Source organism: Chiloscyllium punctatum, chromosome 1 (genome assembly GCF_047496795.1).
Source record: "Chiloscyllium punctatum isolate Juve2018m chromosome 1, sChiPun1.3, whole genome shotgun sequence".
Lineage (NCBI taxonomy): Eukaryota > Metazoa > Chordata > Chondrichthyes > Orectolobiformes > Hemiscylliidae > Chiloscyllium > Chiloscyllium punctatum.
The window spans coordinates 25,235,690-25,262,688 of NC_092739.1; the positions used below are offsets into that span (position 1 = coordinate 25,235,690).

The window sequence follows — 26,999 nt, forward strand, 5'->3', positions numbered from 1 at the left end:
GGCATCCTACTCCCTCCTGAGCTGATATCCAACTTAGGTGGCATCCTACTTATGTAGCACCTTATCCCCTTCCCCATCTGGCACCCTAACCTCCCATTTACCTGATTACACAGCAGCTGTGAAAGGGCTGTCAGGCCCTTTACATTTCACAAAACAGCAGCTGGCTGTTTCCTTCCTCTGTCAGTTCTGTGCTAGCTAGGGATTTTCAGAATGGAAGTATGGCTCCCCTTTCCAGGAGGTACTTTAATCAGTATCTCCACTCAGAAATTGTAAAAACAAGAAGGGGCAGAGTGGCAGTCTGAGGGAGACCATCACTCCTCAGAAAATCCAGCCTAATATTTCACTGAAAGGGTTGTGAATCCCCAGAAAGTAGTAGACACTGCATCATTGAATACATTGAAAGCTCCTGTTATGTATTCTAGTTGGTGTATGTGCTACTGGGAGAGTGTGCCTTTGAGAGGTGAGTCACACAATACTGGTGAGACATCAGTTAGTGCTCCTGGGCTTATCAGACATGTTTTGAACTTTACAGAATGCAGCGATTCAAAATAAAATCTCCCTGTTTGATTGAAACAAATGAATAGTTCAAATGTTCTTTAGTTCTAACTGGAGCCTAGTAACTGCCAAATTCAGAATAAGTATGAAAGCAGATTTTCATTCATGTTCTCTTAGAATGGCAAAACCTTGGAATTCCATCCCTAATACATATAGAGTCATAGAGTTATACAGATGTACAGTATGGAAACAGACCCTTCAGTCTAACTCGTCCATGCCGACCAGATATCCTAAACTAATCTATTCCCATTTGCCAGCACTCAGCCCATATCCCTCTAAACCCTTCCTAATCACATTCCCATGCCTTTTAAATGTTGTAATTGTACCAGCCTTCACCACTTCCTGTGGCAGCTCCTTCCATACTGACACCACCCTCTGCTTGAAAAGGTTGCCCCTTAGGTCCCTTTTAATTTTTTCCCCTCTCACCCTAAACCTATGCTCTCTATTTCTGGACTCCCCTACCCCAAGGAAAATACCTTGTCTATTTACCCTATCTGTGCCCATTATGATTTTTATAAACCTCTATAAGGTCATCCCTCAGCCTCCAACGTTCCAGGGAGAACAGCCACAGCCTATTCAGCCTCTCCCTCTAGCTTAAATCCATCAACCCTGGGAATACCCTTGTAAATCGTTTCTGAACCCTTTCAAGTTTCACAACATCCTTGTATTTTGTTACTTCCTGGGACGTGGATGTTGCTGGCCAGGCCAGGAATTATTGTCCAGGCCTAATTACCAAGAAGGCAATTGAGAGTTAGTCACATTGCTGTGTGACTGGAGTTGCACATAAACTGGAACCTGGTAAGGATGGCAGTTTTCTTTTCCTAAAGGGTATTTGAGAATCAGATGGATTCTTTTGCCAATTCACATCAACGGACTTGTAATCCCATATTTTTATTGAATTCAAATTCCACTACTGCCATAACAGGATTTGAACCTGAGCTTGAAAAGCATTACCGAGGTCTCTGGATTAGCCTAATGATAATATCACTAGGCCATCACCTCCCCTTCAAATCACAAGAGGAACTGCAGCAATTCAAGAAGGCACCTCATCATTACCTACTCCAGGGCAATTCAGGATCAACATTGGCCAAGACAGCAAAGAAAGAATTTTTAAAATACCCTGCAAAATCAGACACTTACCATTAGTAGGGATGCAGACATTGAATATGAAAGTGAGTTTCTAGTTTGCTCTGTGCTATTATTTTATGTTGAATGTTAATGTATATAATCCTTTTGTCTTTAATTACAATATCCAAGATGTCTAAGTGCATTCATGAGGTTTGGAACAGTGCATGGGATATTCATTTCGACTGATGGACTATTATACATTATCCATGATACTCCATATCCAGTTCAGCGACATTTAAGTAGCCATTAATCTGTTTATGTGAGGACAGAGAACACGATGTGTTTCACCAGAACTCGAGCACAACTAAATGTGTGGAAATGAAGTTACTTTTTGCAAATATACTCTCTTTATTTGTACACATATTATTTAAATTGAATGCATTTTTCTGTCAGAACTGCTTCTACATTTCTATTTTACGGTCTTTTCCTTATTTTCTTATCTCCTTCTTCATAGTCTATTTTTCTTTCTTCCCATATCTATGCTGAAGTCTAAATACTCAGTTCATGACTGGATCCTCCTTCTTCCTGATTAAGACCCATTACAGGCATTGGAAAGCCTGTATACTGTGCTTGGCTATATAATTGTAGCTAAAACAGAAGCTAGTGCTGTGGCTCCAGGTCTGTTCAAAAGGAGTCAGGAGGTTTCAAAATTCAGCAGCAAACAATAAAAAAGACTAATGCAAAAATAGTAACACAGAAACCATAAAGATCAGGTGATAAGCCACACATGCTGTCCCAACATCATAAATACAACCTCTTTAGCAAACAAATAACTAGAAGATCCTATTACACAAAAGCAGCAGTTGAGGAGAAACAAGGCTAGAACAGACACAGAATTTGTTGTTGGATCAAATTTAAGTACACTTGCATTAATTTGGGAATTCTAATGAGGTTCACTTGTGCTCTCACCAGAAATGATTCAGTGAGGAAAGTCCAAAGTACATATATGTCAGTGTTTGTGCCTAGCTGCTGGGTTCCTCAGTGCATGCCTGTTGAATATCTGAGTGTTTTATTAAAGAAATCAGTGCTATGAGTTCAACACGCCATGACCGTAGAGACCAATGAATGTGGCATATTCCAAACTTAAAAGAAGCAGGAGAAGAAAAGTGGTATAGCTCTGACAATTCTCCATGAACTCCAAAGCCAAGTTACTGTTAACTATATCAGTTCATTTATAACTTCCTTCTCTCTAATTAAAACTGACAGCAGTATTTCATAAGTAACATTAACAAAAAACATTGTAATACTTACTGCGTGGCTGCTGTTCACTGTTTCATTGCTTTCTTTTGGCCATGGAACCTGAAAAAGTGGCCACGGTTACTGGTGGGGGACTTTAACTGAAAAAGTGTCCCAATAACTAGTTATTACATAATACTTTTAAGTCGGGAATTATCCCAAGACCCTCCTCAACCAGGGGAGTGGAAATAGATATCTAAACACAGAAGGACTGAACGATTGGTCAAATTGAAAATAATACTGCCTTAGAATCAGCGGAATCAGAGCACTTGGCCCATTGAACTTATGCCAATGGTGGTGTTTCAACTGGAACTGTGTACGTGAAAATTATTCTTGATAATTTGGCTTTGCCCATTTAGAATTATCCTTTAAAAAGTATCTAGTTTCCTTTAAACAAGCGTTCCCTGTACAAAATCTCTTCTTCTCCCTCAAATTCTATTTATTCAGAGTCTTTGCTATGTTGTTACTTCCATGATTTATTCTCTTATGCAATTTGGAAAAATGCAACATTATGTCATTGGCTCAGTCCTGGAAGAAGGAAAGCTGGTGATTTAGGAACTCCACCTTTGATAACAATGCTCCCAACATCTTCCACTGGTTTACTATTTCTCTTGAATTAAGAGAGTCACCATTTCTCTTCCCTTGTGTTTCAAAGTATATCCTGCTGTTTCATAGTTAATTACTTTATGCTCAAGTAAGTTCACTCAGATACATTACTTGTGCTTGCTGTTGCTTCTGAACACTCTTGGCTGTCAGTTGTGGTCAACGCCAGCTTTGTCTTTCCCACTCTGCTAATTATTCGCTGGCTAGTTTCACCTCTGAGATCCTCTCCAAGTCCCAACTGGGACATTATCACCATTCCTCATGGCCAGTCAGACAAAATCCTGAAGCATCTTCCCCATTAACATTAGAGTATATCTTCACCACATTACCGCCAGAAAGCAAGCACAAGGTTTGCCAGCACAAACTCAAGGATGGGTGGAAAGGGCTAATTATTCCAATTAAATGCATTTTTCTGTCAGAACTGCTTCTACAATTCTATTTTATGGTCTTTTCCTTATTTTCTCATCTCTTCATTCATACCTTAATTTTCTTTACTCACGTGTCTAGCCAAAATCTAAACGCTCAAATCTTGACTGGGTCCTCTTTCTTCCTGATTCAGACTCATAACAGGCATTGGAAAACCTATAAGGTTGTACTGTACTGTACTTGGCAGCGTAACTATAGCTAATACCTGAGTTAACGCTGTGGCTCCAGGCCTGTTCAAAACGAGTCAGGAGATTTCAAAATTCAGCAGCAAACAGTAAAAATAAAACTAATGTAGAAACTGTAACTGGAAAGATCAGGCAATAAGCCAAATTTCCACACAGTGCAGTCCCAACATTAAAAATACAACCTACTTAGCAAACATAGGGCTGGCACAACCTGTCACATCCAAGCAGCAGTTGAGGAATGAAGAGGCCAGAACAGACACTAAATTTATTGTTGGGCCAAACTTAAGTACGCTTGCATTAATTTGGGAATTCTAATGCGGTATACTTGTGCTCTTGTGCTTCCAGCAGAAATGATTCAGTGAGGAAAGTCCAGAATACAGAGATATCAGTGTTGTGCCTAGCTGCTGTGTTCCTCAGTGCATGCCTGTTGAATATCTGAGTGCACTATTAAAGATGTCAATGCTATGATTTCAACCCAACATGACTGTACAGTCCAACAAATTTGGCATATTCCGAATTTAAATGAAGCAAAAGAAGTAAAGTGGCAAAGGCTCTGACAATTATTCGTAAGCTATAAGAACAAGTCACTATGAACTATATTAGTTGATTTGTAATTTATTTTGCTCGAATTAAAACTGACAGCAGGCTTTCATGAGTAACAGATTAAACGCATTTTAGTACTTACTATGTGACAGCTTTTCACTGTTTCATTGCTTTCTCTTAGCAACATTTCCTGGAAAAAATGGCTAAAGTTACTGGTAGGGGATACTTGGGGACATTGTCCCAATAACTCATAATTAAATAAAACCTTTATCATCAGGAATTACCCTCAACCCTCCACAACTGGGGGAGTGGAAACAGATGTCTAAACAGAGAAGGTAGCTGAGCAACTGAACAATTGGTCAAATTGTTGGTAACAGTATCTTAGAATCAACAAAATTTCATAGAACATAGAACATAGAAGAATACAGCGCAGTACAGGCCCTTCAGCCCTCGATGTTGCGCCGATCAAAGCCCACCTAACCTACACTAACCCACTATCCTCCATATACCTATCCAATGCCCACTTAAATACCCATAAAGAGGGAGAGTCCACCACTGCTACTGGCAGGGCATTCCATGAACTTACGACTCGCTGAGTGAAGAACCTACCCCTAACATCAGTCCTATATCTACCCCCCCTTAATTTAAAGCTATGCCCCCTCAGCACTGAGACAGATCATTTCGCCCCTTGGACCTGTGCTAATGGTACGGAGCTATGTAAATGAAAAACATTTCCCCGTTCTTTCTCTTTGCACGTTAACAGTTTTCCTCTCAAAGGTTATTTAGTTTCCTTTAAACTAACATTCTCTGTACAAATGTATTCTTCTCCCTCAACTTCTACTTATCCTGAGCCTTTGCTCTGCTGTTACTGTCATGATTTGTCCTCTTCTGTAATTTTGAGAAACACAAAATTATGTCATTGGATCATTCCTAGAAGAAGGAAAGCTGGTGATTTAGGAATTCTACCTTTGATAACAATGCTCCCACCCATTTTCCACTGGTTTACTATTTCTCTTGAACTAAGATATTCATCCCTTATGTTTGAAAGTGTATCCTGCTGTATCACAGGTTAATTACTTTATGCTCAAAGGTTCACTCAGATACATTTCTTGTGTTTACTGTTTGGCTTTGGACATTGTTGGCTGAATATTGTGGAAAATATTAGCTTTATCTTTCCCACTCTGCTAATTATTCACTGGCTAATTTCACCTCTGAGCTCCTCTCCAAGTCCCAACTGCGGCATTATCACCATTCCTCATGGTCACTCAGACAACATCTTGGAACATTCATCCTACTAACATCAGACTGTATCTTCACCACATGAAGTTCCACAGTATAATCTGAAGGCTCACTAGCACAAACTGAGAGACAAGTGGAAATGGCAAATAGTTGAAATTGAACGCCTCTAATTTAATGAGAGGTACCTCAGGTTCCAAGAGATCAATTGTGTTAGGGGATTCTCTAATCCGAGGTACAAACAGACGTTTCTGTGGCCAGCAGTGAAAAATCAGAATGGTGCCAGAATCAAGGATGTCTCAGAGAGAGTGCAGAATGTTCTCAAGGGGGAGAGGGTCCAGCAGGAGGTCGTCATATACATTGGAACCAATGACATAGGAAGGGAAAAGGTTGGGGTTCTGAAGGGAGAATATACAGATAGGCAGGAATTTAAAAAGGAAGTCCTTGAGAGTAGTAATAACTGGATTACTCCCAGTGCTACGAGCTAGTGAGGGCAGGAATAGGAGGATAGAGCAGATGAATGCATGGCTGAGGAGCTGGTGTATGGGAGAAGGATTCACATTTTTGGATCATTAGAAGCTATTTTGGGGTAAAAGTGACCTGTACAAGAAGGGCGGATTGCATCTAAATTGGAAGGGGACTAATATACTGCTGCTCAGGAGGATTTAAACTAGTAAGGTTTCGGGGGAGGGGGGAGTGGGGGGGTGAGGAGGAGGAGGAGCGGGGTGAGGGTGGGACAAAGGGAGATAGTGAGGAATGATTTCAATCTAAGACTGGTACAGTTGAGAACAAAGGTGAGTCAAACAGTCAGGGCAGGCAGGGACAAAGCAGAGAACAAGGTAGGACTAATAAATTAAACTGCATTTATTTCAATGCAAGGGGCCTAACAGGGAAGGCAGATGAACTCAGGGCATGGTTAGGAACATGGAACTGAGATATCATAGCAATTACAGAAACATGACGCAGGGATGCACAGGACAGGCAGCTTAATGTTCCAGGATACAAATGCAACAGGAAGGATAGAAAGGGAGGCAAGAGAGGAGGGAGAGTGGCATTTTTGGTAAGGGATAGCATTACAGCTGTATTGAGGGAGGATACTTCTGGAAATACATCCAGGGAAGTTATTTGGGTGAAACTGAGAAATAAGAAAGCGATGATCACCTTATTGGGATTGTATTATAGACCCCCTAATAGTCAGAGGGAAATGGAGAGACAAACTTGTAAGGAGATCTCAGCTATATGTAAGAATAATAGGGTGATTATGGGAGGGGACTTTAACTTTCCAAACATCGACTGGGACTGCCACAGGGTTAAGGGTTTAGATGGAGTGGAATTTGATAAGTGTGTACAAGCTCACTCTCTGGGCGGAGCAGGTAACAGCTGTCTGATGGTGGGTTTTTTTAAGTCGCGGTATAGCCCAGTTATTGTTTTTTTTAACGGCTAAAATTTAAAGTTTTTTTTAAGCGCCTAGTGGACCTGGAAGCTCGTGTCGCGCTAGCTTACCTGGGAAGGTTTTTTTTCTTCTAAAAGTGCGCAGGCGAGGAACCCGAGGCACTACAGGGGTAGAGCCTCCCACCCGCCCTCCTCCTCTAACCTAATAATAAGACCCGTTGTGATAAGCAGGTAAGTGCTGCATTTTGCTTGTTTGTTTCTTTAGATCTAGTTTTTAAAGTTTACCTTTTAGAGGGATGGCAGCGAAGGCAGTGCAATGTTCCTCTTGCAACATGTATGAGGTGAGGGAAGCCATTAGCGTCCCTCCTGATTACACTTGCAAGAAGTGCACCCATCTCCAGCTCCTCCAAGACCGTGTTAGGGAACTGGAGCTGGAGTTGGATGAACTGCGGATCATTCGGGAGGCAGAGGTGGTCATAGATCAGAGCTTTAGGGAAGTAGTTACTCGGAAAGTTATAGAGAGATGGGTGACAGTGAGGGGGAGTGGGAGGAAGCAGCCAGTGCGGTCATTCCCCTCAAGAACAAGTATACCGTTTTGGATACTTGTGGGGGGGATGACTTACCAGGGGTAAGCAACGAGGTTCAGGCCTCTGGCACGGAGCCTGTCCCTGTTGCTCAGAAGGGAAGGGTGGAGAAAGGTACAGCGATAGTTATTGAGGACTCAATAGTGAGGGGCACAGATAGGCGGTTTTGCAGGGGCGACAGAGACTCACGATTGGTATGTTGCCTCCCAGGTGCAAGGGTACGTGATGTCTCTGATCGTGTTTTCTGGGTCCTTAAGGGGGAGGGGGAGCAGCCCCAGATCGTGGTCCAGGTTGGCACCAACGACATAGATAGGAAGAGGGGTGAGGATGTTAGGCTGGCTTTCAAGGAGCGAGGTTGGAAGCTCAGAGCTAGAACGAACAGAGTCGTTGTCTCTGGTTTGTTACCCGTGCCACGTGATAGAGAGTCGAGGAATAGGGAGAGAGAAGAGTTAAATGCGTGACTACAAGGATGGTGCAGGAGGGAAGGATTCCGGTTTCTGGACAACTGGGGTTCTTTCTGGGGAAGGTGGGACCTCTATAAACAGGATGGTCTACACCTGAACCTGAGGGATACCAGTATCCTTGGGGGGAGGTTTCCTAGTGCTCTTTGGGAGGGTTTAAACTAACTCTGCAGGGGCATGGGAACCTGGACTGTAGCTTTAGGGTACAGGACCTTGAGTGTAGGGAGGTTAGGAACATGGCATCGATCTCGAAGGAGGGTGCCTGTAAACAGGAAGGTGGCTTGAAGTGTGTATACTTCAATGCCAAAAGTATAAGAAATAAGGTAGGTGAGCTTGCAGCATGGGTTGGTACCTGGGACTTCGATGTTGTGGCCATTACAGAGACGTGGGTAGAACATGGACAGGATTGGCTGTTGCAGGTTCCAGGGTTTAAATGTTTTAGTAGGGTCAGAGATGGGGGTAAAAGAGGGGGAGGTGTGGCATTGCTTGTCAAGGATAGTATTACAGCAGTAGAAAGGGTGATGGAGGAAGACTTGCCATCTGAGGTAGTTTGGGCGGAGGTTAGAAATAGGAAAGGTGAGGTCACCCTGTTAGGAGTTTTCTACAGGCCTCCTAATAGTCTGAGAGAAGTAGAGGAAAGTATTGCGAGGATGATTCAGGAGAAGAGTGAAAGTAGCAGGGTGGTTGTTATGGGGGCCTTTAACTTCCCGGATATTGACTGGGAAAGCTATAGCTCGAGTTCGTTAGATGGGTTGGTGTTTGTCCAATGTGTGCAGGAGGGTTTCCTGACACAATATGTAGACAGGCCAACAAGAGGTGAGGCTATACTGGATTTGGTTCTAGGTAACGAACCAGACCAGGTGTTAGACTTGGAGGTAGGTGAGCACTTCGGGGGCAGTGACCACAACTCGGTGACTTTTACTCTAGTGATGGAGAGGGATACGTGTGCACTGCAAGGCAAGAGTTATAGCTGGGGGCAGGGAAATTATGATGCGGTGAGGCATGACTTAGGATGCATGGATTGGAAAAATAGGCTTCAAGGGAAGAACACAAATGATATGTGGCGATTGTTCAAGGAACAGCTAATGGGTGTCCTTGATAAGTATGTACCAGTCAGGCAGGGAGTAAAGGGTCTTGTGAGGGAGCCGTGGTTTAATAAGGAATTGGAATCCCTTGTGAAAGGGAAGAGGGCGGCCTATGTAAAGATGAGGCGTGAAGGTTCAGTTGGGGCGATTGAGAGGTATAAGGTAGCCAGGAAGGATCTAAAGAGAGAGCTAAGAGCAGCGAGAAGGGGACATGAAAAGTCCTTAGTTGGTAGGATTAGGGAAAACCCAAAGGCTTTCTATAGGTATGTCAGGAATAAAAGGATGACTAGGGTTGGTATCGGTCCAGTCAAGGATAGTAGTGGGAAGTTGTGCGTGGAGGCGGAGGAGATTGGTGAGACACTAAATCAATACTTTTCTTCAGTATTCACTCAGGAACAGGACACTGTTGCTGATGTGAATATTGAGTCACAAGTGATTAAAATGGATGGCCTTGAGGTACGTAGGGAAGAGGTCTGGGGAATACTGGAAAGGATGAAAATAGATAAGTCCCCTGGGCCTGATGGCATTTATCCTAGGATCCTCTGGGAAGCTAGGGAGGAGATAGCGGAGCCATTGGCCTTGATTTTTATGTCGTTGTTGTCTACGAGAATAGTGCCAGAAGACTGGAGGATAGCGAATGTGGTCCCCTTGTTCAAGAAGGGGAGCAGGGATAGCCCAAGTAACTATAGGCCAGTGAGTCTCACTTCTGTGGTGGGCAAAGTCTTGGAGAGAATTGTAAGGGATAGGATTTATGAACATCTGGATAGGAATAATGTGATCAAGGATAGTCAGCATGGTTTTGTGAAGGGCAGGTTGTGCCTCACAAACCTTATTGAGTTCTTTGAGAAGGTGACCAAGGAAGCGGACGAGGGTAAAGCAGTAGATGTATATGGATTTTAGCAAGGCATTCGATAAGGTACCCCATGGCAGGCAAAAACTATGGAGGTATGGCATTGAGGGTGCATGAGAGGTTTGGATTAGGAATTGGCTGGCTGGAAGGAGACAGAGGGTAGTAGTTGATGGTAAAGGTTCATCTTGGAGCGCAGTTGCTAGCGGTGTTCCACAAGGATCTGTTTTGGGACCATTGCTGTTTGTCATTTTTATAAATGACCTGGAGGAGGGGCTTGAAGGCTGGGTGAGCAAGTTTGCGGATGACACGAAAGTCGGTGGAGTTGTGGACAGCGAAGAAGGATGTGGCAGGTTACAGCGGGATATAGATAAGTTGCAGAGCTGGGCAGAAAGGTGGCAAATGGAATTCAATGTAGCTAAGTGTGAAGTCATTCACTTTGGTAGGAGTAACAAGAAGATGGATTACTGGGCTAATGGTAGACTACTTGGTAGTGTGGATGAGCAGAGGGATCTTGGTGTCCATGTACACAGATCTTTGAAAGTTGCCACCCAGGTAAATAGTGCAGTGAAGAAGGCATATGGTGTACTGGGCTTTATTGGTAGAGGAATTGAGTTCCGGAGTCGTGAGGTCATGTTGCAGTTGTATAGGACTCTGGTGCGGCCTCATCTGGAGTATTGTGTGCAGTTTTGGTCACCATACTATAGGAAGGATGTGGAGGCACTGGAACGAGTGCAGAGGTTTACCAGGATGTTGCCTGGCATGGTAGGAAGATCGTATGAGGAAAGGCTGAGGCACTTGGGGCTTTTCTCATTGGAGAAAAGAAGGTTTAGGGGTGACTTGATAGAGGTGTACAAGATGATTAGGGGTTTAGATAGGGTTGACAGTGAGAACCTTTTTCCACTAATGAAGTCAGCTGTTACTAGGGGACACAGCTTTAAATTAAGGGGTGGTAGGTATAGGACAGATGTTAGGGGTAGATTTTTTACTCAGCGGGTTGTGAGTTCATGGAATGCCCTGCCAGTATCAGTGATGGACTCTCCCTCTTTATGGGCATTTAAGCGGGCATTGGACAAGCATATGGAGGTTATTGGGCTAGTGTAGGTTAGGTAGGCTTTGGTCGGTGCAACATCGAGGGCCGAAGGGCCTGTACTGCGCTGTATTTTTCTATTTTCTATGTTTTATGTTTTATGTTCTATGTTCTATGTTTTCTCTGTTCTATGTAAGAAACATTCGGATTCAGTATGTGGATGTACCTACTAGAGAAGGTGCAAAACCTGAACTATTCTTGGGAAATAAGGCGGGGCAGATGACTGAGGTGTCAGTGGGGGAGCACTTTGGGGGCAGTGACCATAATTCTATTAGATTTAATATAGTGATGGAAAAGGATAGACCAGATCTAAAACATGAAGTCCTAAATTGGAGGAAGGCCAATTTCGACAGTATTCGGCAAGAAAGTTCAAAAGCTGATTGGGTGCAGATATTCGCAGGTAAAGGGATGGCTGGAAAATGGAAAGCCTTCAGAAATGAGATAACGAGAAACTAGGAAAGGCTGGTAGGTATAGGGAATGCTGGATGACTAAAGAAGTTGAGGGTTTCGTTAGGTATGTCAGGTATAGACAGGATAGATTGAATGAATCCTTAGAAGAGTATAAAGGCAGTAGGAATACACTTAACAGAGAATTTAGGAGGGCAAAAAAAGGGGACATGAGATAGCTTTGGCAAATAGAGTTAAGGAGAATCCAAAGCGATTTTACAAATACATTAAAGACATTGTCTTTAAAGACAAAAAGGGAGAGAATAGGGCCCCTCAAAGATCAGCAAAGGCGGCCTTTGTGTGGAGTCGCAGGAGGTGGGGCAGATACTAAACGAGTATTTTGCATCTGTATTTATTGTGGAAAAGGACATGGAAGGTATATATTGCAGGGAAATAGATGGTGACATCTTGAAAACTGTCCATATTACAGAGGAGAAAGTGCTAGATGTCTTGAAATGCATAAAGGTGGATAAATCCCCAGGACCTGATCTGGTGTACCCTAGAACTCTGTTGGAAACTAGGGAAATGATCGATGGGCCTCTTACTGAGATATCTGTACATCGATAGTCACAGGTGAGGTGCTGGAAGACTGGAGGTTGGCTAAGGTGGTGCCACAGCTTAAGAAGGGTGGTAAGGACAAGCCAGGGAACTATAGACCAGTGAACCTGACTTTGGCGGTGGGGAAGTTGTTGGAGGGAATCCTAAGGGACAGGATTTACATGTATTTGGAAAGGCAAGGACAGATTAGGGATAGTCAACATGGCTTTGTGGGTGGGAAATCATGTCTCACAAATTTGATTGACTTTTTTGAAGAAGTAACAAAGAGGATTGATGAGGGCAGAGCAGTAGATGTGATCTATATGGACTTGAGTAAGGCGTTCGACAAGGTTTCCCATGGGAGACGGGTGAGCAAGGTTAGATCTCATGGAATACAGGGAGAACTAGCCATTTGGATACAGAATTGGCTCAAAGGTAGAAGATGGTGATGGTGGAGGGTTGTTTTTCAGACTGGAGGCCTGTGTCCAGTGGAGTGCCACAAGGATCGGTGCTGGGTCCACTACTTTTCATCATTTATATAAATGATTTGGGATGTGAGCATAAGGGGTATAGTTAGCAAGTTTGCTGATGACACCAAAATTGGAGGTGTTGTGGATAGCGAAAAAGGTTACCTCGGATTACAACGGGTTCTTGATTCGATGGGCCAATGGGCTGAGAAGTGGCAGATGGAGTTTAAGTTAGACAAATGTGAGGTTTGCATTTTGGGAAAGCAAATCTTAGCAAGACATATCCACTCAATGGTAAGGTCCTAGGGAGTGTTGCTGAACAAAGAGACCTTGGAGTGCAGGTTCATAGCTCCTTGAAAGTGGAGGCACAGGTAGATAGGGTAGTGAAGAAAGCATTTGGTATGCTTTCCTTTATTGGTCAGAGTTTTGAGTACAGGAGTTGGGAGGTCATGTTGCGGTTGTACAGGACTTTGTTTAGGCCACTTTTGGAATATTGCATGCAATTCTGGTCTCCTTCCTATTGGAAAGATGTTGTGAAACTTGAAAGGGTTCAGAAAAAGATTTACAATGATGTTGCCAGGATTGGAGGATTTGAGCTATAGGGAGAGGTTGAATAGGCTGGGGCTGTTTCCCTGGAGCGTCAGAGGCTGTGGGGTGACCTTATAGAGATTTATAAAATCGTGAGGAGCATGAATTTGATAAATAGACAAATTCTTTTCCTAGGGGTGGAGGAGTCCAGAACTAGAGAACATAGGTTTTGGGTGAGAGGAGAAAGACATAAAAGAGACCTGAGGAGCAACGTTTTCGTGCAGAGGGTGGTACGTGTATGGAATGAGCTGCCAGAGGAAGTGGTGGACGCTAGTACAAGTGCAACATTTAAAAGGTATCTGGATGGATATATGAATAGGAAGGGTTTGGAGGGATATGGGCCAGTTGCTGGTAAGTGGGACTAGATTGGGTTGGGATATCTAGTCAGCATGGATGGGTTGGACAGAAGGATCTGTTTCCCTGCTGTACATCTCTATGACTCTATGACTGTAAGAAATGTGGAAGAGACTGTGACAATTATACGTAAACTACAAAGACTAGTCACTGTTAAATAGTTCAGTTCATCGGTAAGTTTGGTTAACTCGAATTAAAACTAAGAAACGGATGAAATCATAAATAGGTTAAAAAGCATCACAATACTTACTGCACGGCTGCTATTCACTGGTTCATTACTTTCACTTGGCAGTTGATCCTGAAAAATTTGGCTGCAGTTACTGGTAGAGAACATTTCATAGAATCACTATAGTGTAGAAACAGGCCATTTGGAAGTTGAGTTCAAGCTGACCCATTCTGTCCAGACCCATCACCCTACCCTGCATTTCTCATGGCTAATCCACCTAGCTTGCACATCCCTAAACTCTGTGGCCAATTTCGCATTGTCAGTCCCCTCAACCTGCATATCCTTGGATTGTGGAAGGAAACCCATGCAGACACAGAGAAAATTGGAAACCTCCACATAGACACTCGCCCAAGACTGGAATTGAGCCTGGTTCCTTGGTGCTGTGAGGCAGCAGTGCTAAACACTGAGCCACTGTGCCACCCAATTGGAGAGGTTATCCCAATAACTCATAATTACAAAAAGCCTTTGACATCAGGAATTATCTCAGGAACATTCACAATTGAGGGAGTAGAAATTGTTGTCTAATCAGAGAAGGAAGCTGAATGACTAAAAGATGGGTCAAATTCACAATAATGCCACCCTAGCAGTGCGGGAAATACAGCGCTGAGAAAGGTCATTAGGCCAATTGACATGTTCAAATGTTAGTTTTCAACTGGAGCTGTGTACACGAAAACCATTTCCCCACTGTTTCTCTTGGCCCTTTTATAGCTTTCCTTTCAATACTTAGCTAGTTTCCTTTAAATCACCATTCCCTTCTCGCTTAAATTGTGTTTGTCCTGTTGTTACTCTTATGATTTACCCTCTTTTGAAATTTTGAAAAACCTAACATTATGCCACTGTCTCAGTCTTGGAAGAAGGAAATGGATATTTAAGAATTCCACCTTTGATTACAATGTTCACCCACATCTTTCTCTGGTTTACTATTTATCTTGAATTAAGAGAGTCACCATCGCTCCTCCCTTATGTTTCAAAGTGTCTCTGATTGTTTTACAGTTAATTATTTTATGCTCAAGTAAGTTCATCTGGATATGTTCCTGGTGTTTGCTGTTTGGTTCTGGACATTTTTGGCTGTAAATTTTGGATGATATTAGCTTTATCTTTCCCACTCTGTTAATTATTCACTCGCTGATTTCACCTCTGAGATCCTCTTCATGTCCCAAATAGGACTTTGCTGAAAATGCATTGCTAGAAAAGCGCAGCAGGTCAGGCAGCATCCAAGGAGCAGGAGAATCGATGTTTCAGGCACGAGCCCTTCTTCAGGCTCATGCCCAAAACGTCGATTCTCCTGCTCCTTGGATGCTGCGCTTTTCCAGCAACACATTTTCAGCTCTGATCTCCAGCATCTGCAGTCCTCACTTTCTCCAACTAGGACTTTATCATCATTCCTCATGTCACTCAGACAAAATCCTGGAATATCTTTCTTATCAATGTCAGAGTTTATCTTCACCAAATGATGTGTTACAGTACAGGTAGAAGGCCCACAAGCACAAAAACAGGGACAAGCGGAAATGGCAAATAGTTAAATTGAATGCATATTTCTGTCAGAACTGCTTCTGCAGTTCTGTTTTATGCTCTTCTCCTTATTCTCTCATCTCTTTCCTGATATCCTATTTTACCTTATTACCATGTCTATGCCAAAGTCTAAATATTCAGTTCATGACTGGGTCCTCTCTTTTCCTGATTCAGACCCATAACAGGGATTGGAAAGCCTATATACTGTGCTTGGCTGTGTAATTGTAGCTAAAATCGAAGCTACTGCTGTGGTCCCAGGCCTATTTGAAAGGAGTCAGGAGACTTCAAAATACAGCAGCAAACAGTAAAATAAAATACTAATTAGAAACTGTAGCTGGAAAGATCAGGCAATAAGCCAAATTTCCACACAGTGCAGTCCCAACATTAAGAATACAACCTACTTAGCAAACATAGGGCTGGCGCAACCTGACACACACAAGCAGCAGTTAAGGAATGAAGAGGCCAGAACAGTCACAGAATTTATTGCTGGGCCAAACTTAAGTACGCTTGCACTAAGTTGGGAATTCTAATGCGGTTCACTTGTGCTCTCGGTGCTTCCATCAGAAATGATTCAGTGAGGATAGTCCAGAGTACAGAGATATCAGTGTTGTGCCTAGCTGCTGTGTTCCTCAGTGCATGCCTGTTGACTATTTGAGTGCACTATTAAAGAGGTTAGTGCTTTGATTTCAACCCAACATGACTGTAGAGTCCAACAAATTTGGCATATTCTGAATTGAGAAGAAGTAAGAGAAGAAATGCTGGTGTGGCAGTGAAAATTATTGGTAAACTACAAAGACAAGTCACTGTTAATTATATATTTTATTTTAATTCTTTTTACTCTAACCAACACTGACAGCAGTGTTTCATTAGTAATAAATTAAAAACCATCGCAATACTTACTGCTTCGCTGTTCTCTGTTTCATCACTTTGAATTGACAGTAGACCCTGAAAAAGTAGGGTACAGTTACTGGTGAGTGATATTTGGGAACATTGTCCCAATAACTCGTAATTACATAAAAACTTTAACGTCAGGAATTATCCTAAGGCCCTCCACAACTTGGGGAGTTGAAATAGATAAAAATCTGTAAGAACTGTGGATACTGTAAATCAGAAACAGAAATTACTGGAAAGGTTCAACAGGTCTGGCAGCATCTATGGTGAGAAACCAGAGTTAATGTTTCAGGTCCAGGGACCCTTCTTCGATTTTGACAAACCTGCTGAGCTTTTCCAGCCATTTCTGTTATTGAAAATGGAAATAGATGTTTAATCATGAAACCGAATGACTGAAAGATCAAATTGACAATAATGCCACCTTAGAATCAGGGGAATCACAGCACTGAGAGAGGTCATTTTACCTTACTACCATGTGTATGCCAAAGTCTAAATACTCAATTCATGACTGGGTCCTCTGTTTTCCTGATTCAGACCCATAACAGGCATTGGAAAGCCTGTATGCTGTGCTTGGCTGTGTAATTGTAGCTAAAACCAAAGTTAGTGCTGTGGCCCCAAGCCTGTTCGAAAGAAGTCAGGAGACTTCAAAATTAAGCAGCAAACAGTAAAAATAAAACTGTAAAAATCAGGTAATAAGCCAAATTTCCACACTGTGCAGTCCCAACATTAAGAATACAACCTACTTAGCAAACATAGGGCTGGCGCAACCTGACACACACAAGCAGCAGTTAAGGAATGAAGAGGCCAGAACAGTCACAGAATTTATTGTTGGACCAAACTTAAATACACTTGCATTAATTTGGGAATTCTAATGTGGTTCACTTGTGCTCTCTGTGCTCCACCAGAAATGATTCAGTGAGGAAAGTCCAGGGTACACAGATGCCAATATTTGTACCCAGCTGCTGGGTTCCTCAGTGCATGCCTGTTTAATATCTGAGTGCACTATTAAAGAAGTTAGTACTATGATTTCAACAAAATATAATTGCAAAGACCAACAATTTTGGCATATTCTGAATTTAGAAGTAGTAAGTGAAGAAATATGGGAGCAGCAGTGACAATTATTAGTTAAGAAGAAAGACAAGTCACTGTTAATTATATATTTTATTTGTAATTCTTTTTACTCTAACCAACACTGACAGCAGTGTTTCATTAGTAACAGATTAAAAACCATCGCAATACTTACTGCTTCGCTGTTGTTCTCTGTTTCATCACTTTGACTTGACAGTAGACCCTGAAAAAGTAGGGTACAGTTACTGGTGAGTGATATTTGAGGACATTGTCCCAATAACTCATAATTACATAAAAACTTTAACGTCAGGAATTATCCTAAGGCCCTCCACAACTTGGGGAGTTGAAATAGATAAAAATCTGTAAGAACTGTGGATGCTGTAAATCAGAAACAGAAATTACTGGAAAGGCTCAACAGGTCTGGCAGCATCTATGGTGAGAAACCAGAGTTAATGTTTCAGGTCCAGAGACCTTTCTTCGATTTTGACAAACCTGCTGAGCTTTTCCAGCCATTTCTGTTATTGAAAGTGGAAATAGATGTTTAATCATGAAACCGAATGACTGAAAGATCAAATTGACAATAATGCCACCTTAGAATCAGGGAATCATAGCACTGAGAGAGGTCATTTGGACCTTTGCCAATGGTGGGTTTTCAACTGGAGCTGTGTACATGGAAACCATTTCCCCGGTCTTTCTCTTGGCCCGTTTACAGTTTTCCACTCAACATTTAGCTAGTTTCCTTTAAACTAACATTCCCTGTAGAAATCATCATCTTCTCCCTCAAATTGTATTTGTTCTGTGTCTTTACTGTTGTTACTGGTGGATTGACACTTTCATGACAACAGACAACAGACAATCGGTGCAGGAGTAGGCCATTCTGCCCTTCAAGCCTGCACCACCATTTGTTATGATCATGGCTGAACATCCTCAATCAGTATCCTGTTCCTGCCTTATTTCCATAACCCTTGATTCCACTATCCTTGAGAGCTCTATTCAACTCTTTCTTAAACGAATCCAGAGACTGGGCCTCCACTGCCTTCTGGGGCAGAGCATTCCACACACCCACCACTCTCTGGGTGAAGACGTTTCTCCTCATCTCTGTCCTAAATGGCCTACTCCTTCTGGTTCGGGACTCACCCATCAGCGGAAACCTGTTCCCTGCCTCCAGAGTGTCCAATCCTTTAATAATCTTATACATCTCAATCAGATCCCCTCTCAGTCTTCTAAACTCAAGGGTATACATGCCCAGTTGCTCCAATCGTTCAACATAAGATAGTCCCGCCATTCCAGGAATTGACCTCGTGAACCTACGCTGCACTCCCTCAATAGTCTTTCCTCAAATTTGGAGACCAGAACTGCACACAGTACTCCAGGTGTGGTCTCACCAGGGCCCTGTACAGCTGCAGAAGAACCTCTTTGCTTCTATACTCAATCCCTCTTGTTATGAAGGCCAGCATGCTATTAGCCTTCTTCACTACCTGCTGTACCTGCATGCTTACCTTCATTGACTGGTGTACAAGAACACCCAGATCTCTTTGTACTGCCCCTTTACCTAAATTGATTCCATTTAGGTAGTAATATGCCTTCCTGTTCTTGCCACCAAAGTGGATAACCATACATTTATCCACATTAAACTGCATCTGCCATGCATCTGTCCAGGTCACCCTGTAATCTCCTAACATCCTCCTCACCTGCCACCCTGCCACCCAGCTTTGTATCATCAGCAAATTTGCTAATGTTACTATTAATACCATCTTCTATATCATTAATATATATTGTAAAAAGCTGCGGTCCCAGCACTGATCCCTGCGGTACCCCACTGGTCACGGCCTGCCATTCCGAAAGGGAGCTGTTTATCACTACTCTTTGCTTCCTGTCAGCCAACCAATTTTCAATCCAAGTCAGTACTTTGCCCCCAATACCATGCGCCTTAATTTTGCTCACTAACCTCCTATGTGGGACTTTATCAAAGGCTTTCTGAAAGTCCAGGTACACTACATCCACTGGATCTCCCTTGTCCATCTTCAGAGTTACATCCTCAAAAAATTCCAGAAGATTAGTCAGGCATGATTTCCCCTTCATAAACCCACCTATCCTGTTACTGCTATCCAGATGTGTCATAATTCCATCCTTTATAATTGACTCCAGCATCTTTCCCACCACTGAGGTCAGACTAACTCATCTATAATTTCCTACTTTCTCTATCACGCCTTTCTTAAAAAGTGGTACAACATTAGCCACACTCCAATCTGCAGGAACCTATCCTGAATCCATCGAACTCTGGAAAATAATCACCAATGCATCCACGATTTCTAGACCCACCTCCTTTAGTACCCTGGGATGTAGACCATCAGGCCCCGGGGACTTATCAGCCTTCAGACCTAACAGTCTCTCCAACACCAATTCCTGGCAAATATAAATTCCCTTAAGTTCAGGTCCTTCAGCCCCTGTTACCTCAGGGAGATTGCTTGTGTCTTCCCCAGTAAACACAGATCTGACGTATCCTGTTTTGCAGTTTTGAAAAAGCAACATAATGTCAGTAGCTCAGTCCTGGAAGAAGGAAAGCTGGAGAGTTAGGAATTTCAGCTTTGATAAAAATGCTCCGCTACATCTTCCACTGGTTCACTATTTACCTTGAACGAAACCAGTCACCATTTCTCTTCCCTATGTTTCAAAGAGGAATTGTTTTATGCTCAAGAAATTTAACTTCCATGTTTTCACTGTTTGCTTCTGAACACTCTTGGCAGACAGTTGTGGACAATATTAGCTTTATCTTTTCCACTGTACTAATTATTTGCTGACTAATTTCATCTCTGAGATCCTCTGCAAGTCCTAATTGGGACATTATCAGCATTCCTCATGGTCACTCAGGCCACATGAAGAGCCACACTACAAGCAGATGGCTCACAGTGTGGAAATAGACAGTAGTTCCTGAACTTGCCAGCATTTCCCATCACCTGAGAGTGACCTACATCTGATGTGTCAGCCAAATTATTTGTTGTAAGATGAATCCTCACCACTGCTGACCATGAGCTATCTGAGCAATCTCTGTTACCATTCTTTTTCTTGTAGGGATCTCCAGGGCTTGCTTGTTCCACCGTGATAAAGGAAAACCTTGTCATAGTTTACCAAGAAAAGGCTATTGTCTTAAACAAGATGCAGTTTATTTTATAATAGAAACTAGTTGCAAGTTGCATTAACATGATACATATTGTTACAGAGGTAATGAGGAAGACCCTGGTGGTGGGCATTACTCCTTCAAGATCATAAACTACTCTCCCACAAATTCTAATAACATCATCGTAGCAGACCTAGAGGGATTATTTCTATATTATTAATCCAGTGACCTAGATAATGTTCCCTGGACCTGCGTTTGAATCCTGCCATGGTGATGATGGAATTTGAATTCAACAAAAATGTTGAATTAAGATTACTTTGAAACCATTGATAATTGTTGGAAAAACTCATTTGGTTCACTAAGGTCTGTAGGGAAGGTAATTGCCATCTTTATCTGGTCTGGCTTCCATGCACCTGAACACCCACATTCATGTGTTTGATCCTTAACTGCTCTTTAGGGAATTAGGAGTGGGCAATAAATGCTGGCCCAATCAGTGATACCCACATCTGTCAATGAATAAAAAATCATTCATAATGGATGGTGCTGAAGGCCTTCCATAGTATTAATCCTTATGTGACAGCCTTGCTTCCCTCTTCACTCTCATTGTGAAACCAGACTCTCTCTTTAATTGGGTTTCATTATTCTACCTGTTGTCAGGTGTTTTCCCTTGTTTTTCTGAGAGACAAATCTGGCCATATCACGAGGCTATGACTCTGTGATGCATATCATTATGGATTCTGCTGGAGTTTGTCTTTGTGCCCAACGGAGGTTCAAAGGAGCAAGATGGAATTTTCTACCACCCAAGGCATAATTAGAAGAACATGACTCAGAGCAAACTATTACAGAAATCATTCAAAATTAAACAAGTTAATTTGGTTCTGAACAGATTCGTTGTTAAGGATTGAGAATTCTCTACAGTACAGTTCACTGTCCTCATGAAACATTGGAAAATTGATCTCACATCTTTGCCCACTTTAATAACAATGTACATTAGTGAAATGCAGCCTCTCACTACTTTACACTTAGGTCAATTTTCTAAAAATTGGATTGGAATTTCATCCTTCTATTGTATTTTTAGAGAAATGGCATGTAAGTGTTCACTTAAAGAAAGGGAAACGATAGCTTACAAAGCACACTTCATGGAATAAGATGTCAAACTAGCCCATTCACAAAATGAATCTTGTTAGGTTCCAAATCTGCAATTCATAAAGAAGAATAAATTGATGATAAGATGTTAATATAGTTTATCTGATTGGACTACTGATCACTCATCCTCAAGGTGCTTATCATTGGTGTAAGGAAGTTTTGGGAATGTATAGTGCTGAAAACAGAAACATAACTAGACATTTAACTAGACAAAAATAAAAGTGGAGAAAGAGAACAATGGATAATGCAATCTCTGAGAGGAAGTTAGTGGATTAAATGATATTAAATACAATTTACAGCAAAGAAACTGGTTTTCTGTCCTAACTATGTGATGCTGTTTATGACCCACATAAGCCTTCTCCTGTTGTATTTCACCCGGCTGAATGCTTCATGGAAAACCAACATCAATGAGATGTTGCAGAGGTTACTCAAAAAATGGACTACAGAAAGAATGCAAGAAAAGTGGGAGATGTCCACAAAAGACAAAACAAGGAATGGTAAGAGAAAAAAAACAAATCACAGGTTCAGCAAATAACAAGGAGGCCCAGGACCGCGGGAATATCAACCTTTGATATTCTATTTTTCATGTTAGAGCCCATTTGGATGAGCATAAACAGGATATTTAATAGAACGAGCTCTGCAGCAAGTTCTGTCTGCATCCAACCACATGGGGCAGCAGCAGAATTCACTGCTGTCCTACCTATTGCCCACAAGTGTGCAGCTTTTAGCAGAGGTTCCAGAGAGAGAGAGAGAGAAACCGAGATCAATTGTCCTGTTTCTAACCCATCATACCTAATTCAACAAAGCCCTCCATCTGAATTGGGACCTACCAGATCAGAATCATTCAATACTGCACAAGGCAGGACACAAACTCAGAATCATCAGAGCACTCCTGACAGCATCCATTTCAGAGAAATCTCACGAAAGAATTATCATGCAGTGTTTGTAATTGTAATCCTGAGTACAGAACTACAATCACCATGTGACTAATAGAAGCTGTTACCTTTTGTCCACCTGCATTAACCGAGAGGCACATCAAAAATAGCAGAGCCACTGAGAGAATCATAGTAAAAATCAATTCACGAGAGTGTTCCTCAATCTCTGTTGGGAAATGATAGACTCCACTCTGCTCAGAAAGATCAATGTTTGAGGATTAATGTTCAACCAAACATTGCACAAGTCAGTCACCTATTGGGTCAAATCCTTATGAGGTGAAATAGGGCTTCCTGTGTTTTAAGAGCTATAAATCCCTTTAGGGTTCCATCTGTTTGTAGCTGACACATAGACCTCTGGTGTCAAACACAGCAGACACCACTGTGATGTCAGTATGCATACATATTTAATGTCCCCTGGAAGTGCACAGGACAGGAAGATCATGTTGTTAGTAAGGGTCTGGTGCTGATTTGACACCAGCACTGCTGTTTTGCTCAGTTGGTGCCTTATGTTAATTTTGGAGCAGGAAATATCACCACTCCCTCCACAAACCCACACACAATGCTATTTGAAGGAATGATCAACCACTTACATGATAGTGCTGGCAAGGCCAGCATTTATAGCCTATCCCTAATTGCCCTTCAGCAAATTCACTTTTTAGATCATTTAAGGGGGCAGTCAAGAGTCAGCCCTGTTGCTGTGGATCTGGAGTCACATATGGACTGTAGTGATTGCAATGAAGTCAGCAGCTGGACATCATAGAATCTGAGTTCCCTGGAGGGATTGTGCAATAGTCACTATTACTGAGCCTGCCTGACTGTGGAGGTGGTAGCTCATAGCATTTTGGTCGGGTGACCCCCAAGGGCAGTAATGTTTGGAGGTCCCAGAAATGCTGGGTGTGTCCGGCCCAGAGGCGGGTACACTCTCCTCAGTTTGAACTCCTCCAGGGCCGAGGGTGGCAGCTTCAATCAGTTCTAAACATTCCCTGAGAGGAGACATGGTGCTGGGGGGGCTTTGAGCGTGGTTTCTGCTGATTGGCAATTCTAGAACAATGGACATAGTCTGAGAATTAAGGCCAGATCATTCAGGAGAGATGGTAAGAAGCACTTCTACATACAAAGAGTGGTGGACGTTTGGAACTTTCTTTAACAAATGACAGTTGATCATAGTGGATTTTAAATCTAGGTAGATAATTTTTTTGTTAAGCAAAGGTATAAATGGAAATGGGCCAAAGACAGTTAGATGGAGTTAGGCCTCAGATTAGCTAAATCTCATTAAATGTTGGAACAGGCTCAAAGGGCTGATAGGCCTATTCCTGTTCCTATGTTCCTGTAGGAAATGGTGACACGTACCCTAGTGGGGCAGAGGGCATTGACCTCTGTACAGGATAGAGTGAATATTGCACTGACCCTGCTGGCAACCTCAGAGCAGGCTGGCAGGGTCCAGTGTCTCTGCCATCCTGGGGAAAGAAGATAGTCCTCCTCCGCTTCATCCCATCCACCACAGCTTCCAGGTGCCTGCACAGCAGGATGCCAATTTCCATTTGATGGACATGTTTGGAGCAAATATCAGGAACTGTGCAGCGCACTCCAGACTGACAGCATTTGAACAATTGTATTACAGTCTGGCACCAGTGCCGGGAATCCCGGGTGGTCCCGGCAATGCCAGCAATCCCAAGTGGTCCCAGCAGTGCTAAGAATCCTGGGTGGTCCCATTGGTGGTGAGTAATTTCGCCCACGGTGAGCGGGAGGATATGACCAGGAGGCATCATACAGGCATGGTGCATATGTAATGAGGCAAGTTTGTGAAGACAGTGAGGGAAAACCTGGTAGATTTGCAGAGAGAAACCCTCCGTGAAACAAGACAAATTGCACACTTAGCCAATTTCTGGTAAAACTCAGCCCTCAGTCTCATTCCTTATTGCCAGCAAGAAGCAGGCAGCATGAGGCTAGAGGTAAGCCAGAGTGTTGTTGACTGCATGCACAGTGGTTGTGAAACCTGCCAAATTAATTGAAATGAAACACATCCCAGACCCCTGTTTCCTTGTGCGTAGTAATTCCCATCCCCTGTTATACTGAGTTGAATGAGTCTCAGCATCTTTGGTGGGCTGCTGTACACTGCACAACTTCACCATCATGAGGGGCAACCCTTGGCACCAATTATATGAGTTTTGAGAAGATCTGTAGCTCAGGTTGAGGTTCTGGATGTAGGTTTGCTCACTGAGCTTGAAGCTTCATTTCCAGATGTTTCGTCACCCTACTGGGTAACCTCTTCAGTGGGCCTCAGGTGAAGCACTGCTGAGAATTCCTGATTTCTATTTATATATTTGAGTTTCTTTGGGTTGGTGATGTCATTTCCTGTGGTGATGTTATTTCCTGCAGTGAAGTAACTTCCTGCCCTTTTCTTAGGGGGTGGTAGATGGGGTCTAATTCGATGTGTTTGTTGACAGAGTTCTGGTTGGAATGCCATGCTTCTAGGAATTCTTGTGTGTGTCTTTGTTTTGCTTGTCCTAGGATGGATGTGTTGTCCCAGTCGAAGTTGTGTCCTTCCTCATCTGTATGTAAGGATAGTAGTGAGAGAGGGTCATGTCTTTTTGTGGCTTGTTGGTGTTCATGTATCCTGGTGGCTAGTTTTCTGCCTGTTTGTCCAATGTGGCGCTTGTTACAATCCTGACACAGAAACTTTAGTCACTCTCCCCTTTATCAAAGACATCTCAGAAAGGACTGCCAGAATATTCAGATCCCTTGGCATCATAGTGGCCCACAAAACTACCAACACACTAAAACAGCAACTAATGAACTTGAAAGACCCTGTACAGACAACAAGCAAAACTAATGTCATTTACAAAATACAAAATTGCAAGAACCAATTTATTGAGGAGAGGGACATGACAGATGTTGAGGTTAGGCCTAGATGTTTGATTACTCTAGGTCAAGTCAGCATAAGAAGGGAGGAAGTGTTGGGTGTTCTAAAAGACTTTAAGGTGGACAAGTCCCCAGGTCCGAATGGGATCTATCCCCAGTTGTTGAGGGAAGTGAGAGAGAAAATAGCTGGAACCTTAACAGATATTTTTGCAGCATCCTTGAACACGGGTGAGGTCCTGAGGACTGGAGAATTGCTGTGTTGTCCCCTTGTTTAAGAAGGACAGCAGGATAATCAGGAAATTATAGACCAGTGAGCCTGATGTCAGTGGTACGGATGCTGCTGGAGAAGATACTGAGGGATAGGATCTACTTACATTTGGATGAAAGTGGGCTTATCAGTGATAGGCAGTATGGTTTTGTGCAGGGAAGGTCATGTCTTACCAACTTATTAGAATTCTTTGAGGAAGTGACAAAGCTAATTGATTAGGGAAAGGCTGCAGGAGTCATGAACATGGACTTCAGTCAGGTGTTTGATAAGGTTCCCCATGGTAGGCTAAAGGAGAAAGTGAAGTCGCATGGGGTCCAGGGTATATTAGACAGATGGATAGAGAACTGGTAGGGCAATAGTCGAAGGGAGTTTCTCAAAATGGAGAACTGTGACCAGTATTGTTCCACAGGGATATGGGTTGAGACCACTGTTGTGTGTGATATACATAAATGATCTGGTGGAAGGTGTAGATGGTGTGATTAACAAGTTTGCAGATGACACTAAGATTGGTGGAATAGCACATACTGAAGAGGACTGTCAGAGAATGCAGCAGAATCTAGATATATTGGAGAGTTAGGGAGGAGAAATGGCAGACGGAGTTCAATCCAGGCAAATGCGAGGTGATGCAATTTGGAAGATCCAATTCAAGTGTGAACTATACGGTAAATGGAAAAGCCCTGGAGAAAATTGATGTACAGAGAGATCTGGGTTTTCAGGTCCATTGTATCCTGCAATACAAGTCAATAGAATGGTCAAGAAGGTATTTTTTCATTAGAGAGAAGAAGGTTGAGAGGTGACTTAATAGAGACATACAAGAAGATCAGAGGATTAGATAGGGTAGACAGAGAGAGCCTTTTTCCTCGGATGGTGATGGCTAGCACATGGTGACATAGCTTTAATTTGAGGGTTGATAAATATAGGACAGATGTCAGGGGTATATCCTTTACCCAGAGAGCTGTAAGGGTGTGGAACGCCCTGCCTGCAATGGCAATAGACTTGCCAACTTTAAGGTCATTTAAATGGCCATTGGATAAACATATGGATGATAAATGAATAGTGTAGGTTAGGTAGGCTTCAGATTGGTTTCACAGGTCAGCGCAACATTGGGGGCCAAAGGGTCTGTACTGTGCTGTAAGGTTCTATGTTTTATATTCTTAGATTAGATTACTTACAGTGTGGAAACAGGCCCTTCGGCCCAACAAGTCCACA

General features: G+C 42.6%; 1 protein-coding gene across 1 annotated transcript in view; it reads right to left on the reverse strand.

Annotated features, from left to right (window-relative positions):
• cfi (complement factor I) overlaps nucleotides 1-22,861 on the reverse strand; it is a 75,407-nt gene extending 52,546 nt beyond the window's left edge. The window contains exons 1-6 of the mRNA XM_072580632.1: nucleotides 22,729-22,861; nucleotides 17,637-17,684; nucleotides 16,403-16,447; nucleotides 14,015-14,062; nucleotides 4,819-4,866; nucleotides 2,935-2,982 (exon numbers count right to left, since the gene is read on the reverse strand). Of these exons, the coding sequence (XP_072436733.1) occupies nucleotides 2,935-2,982; nucleotides 4,819-4,866; nucleotides 14,015-14,062; nucleotides 16,403-16,447; nucleotides 17,637-17,684; nucleotides 22,729-22,791 (300 nt within the window). The 5' untranslated portion in view covers nucleotides 22,792-22,861. The remainder of the gene's footprint in view (nucleotides 1-2,934; nucleotides 2,983-4,818; nucleotides 4,867-14,014; nucleotides 14,063-16,402; nucleotides 16,448-17,636; nucleotides 17,685-22,728) is intronic.
• Nucleotides 22,862-26,999: the final 4,138 nt, after the last annotated feature.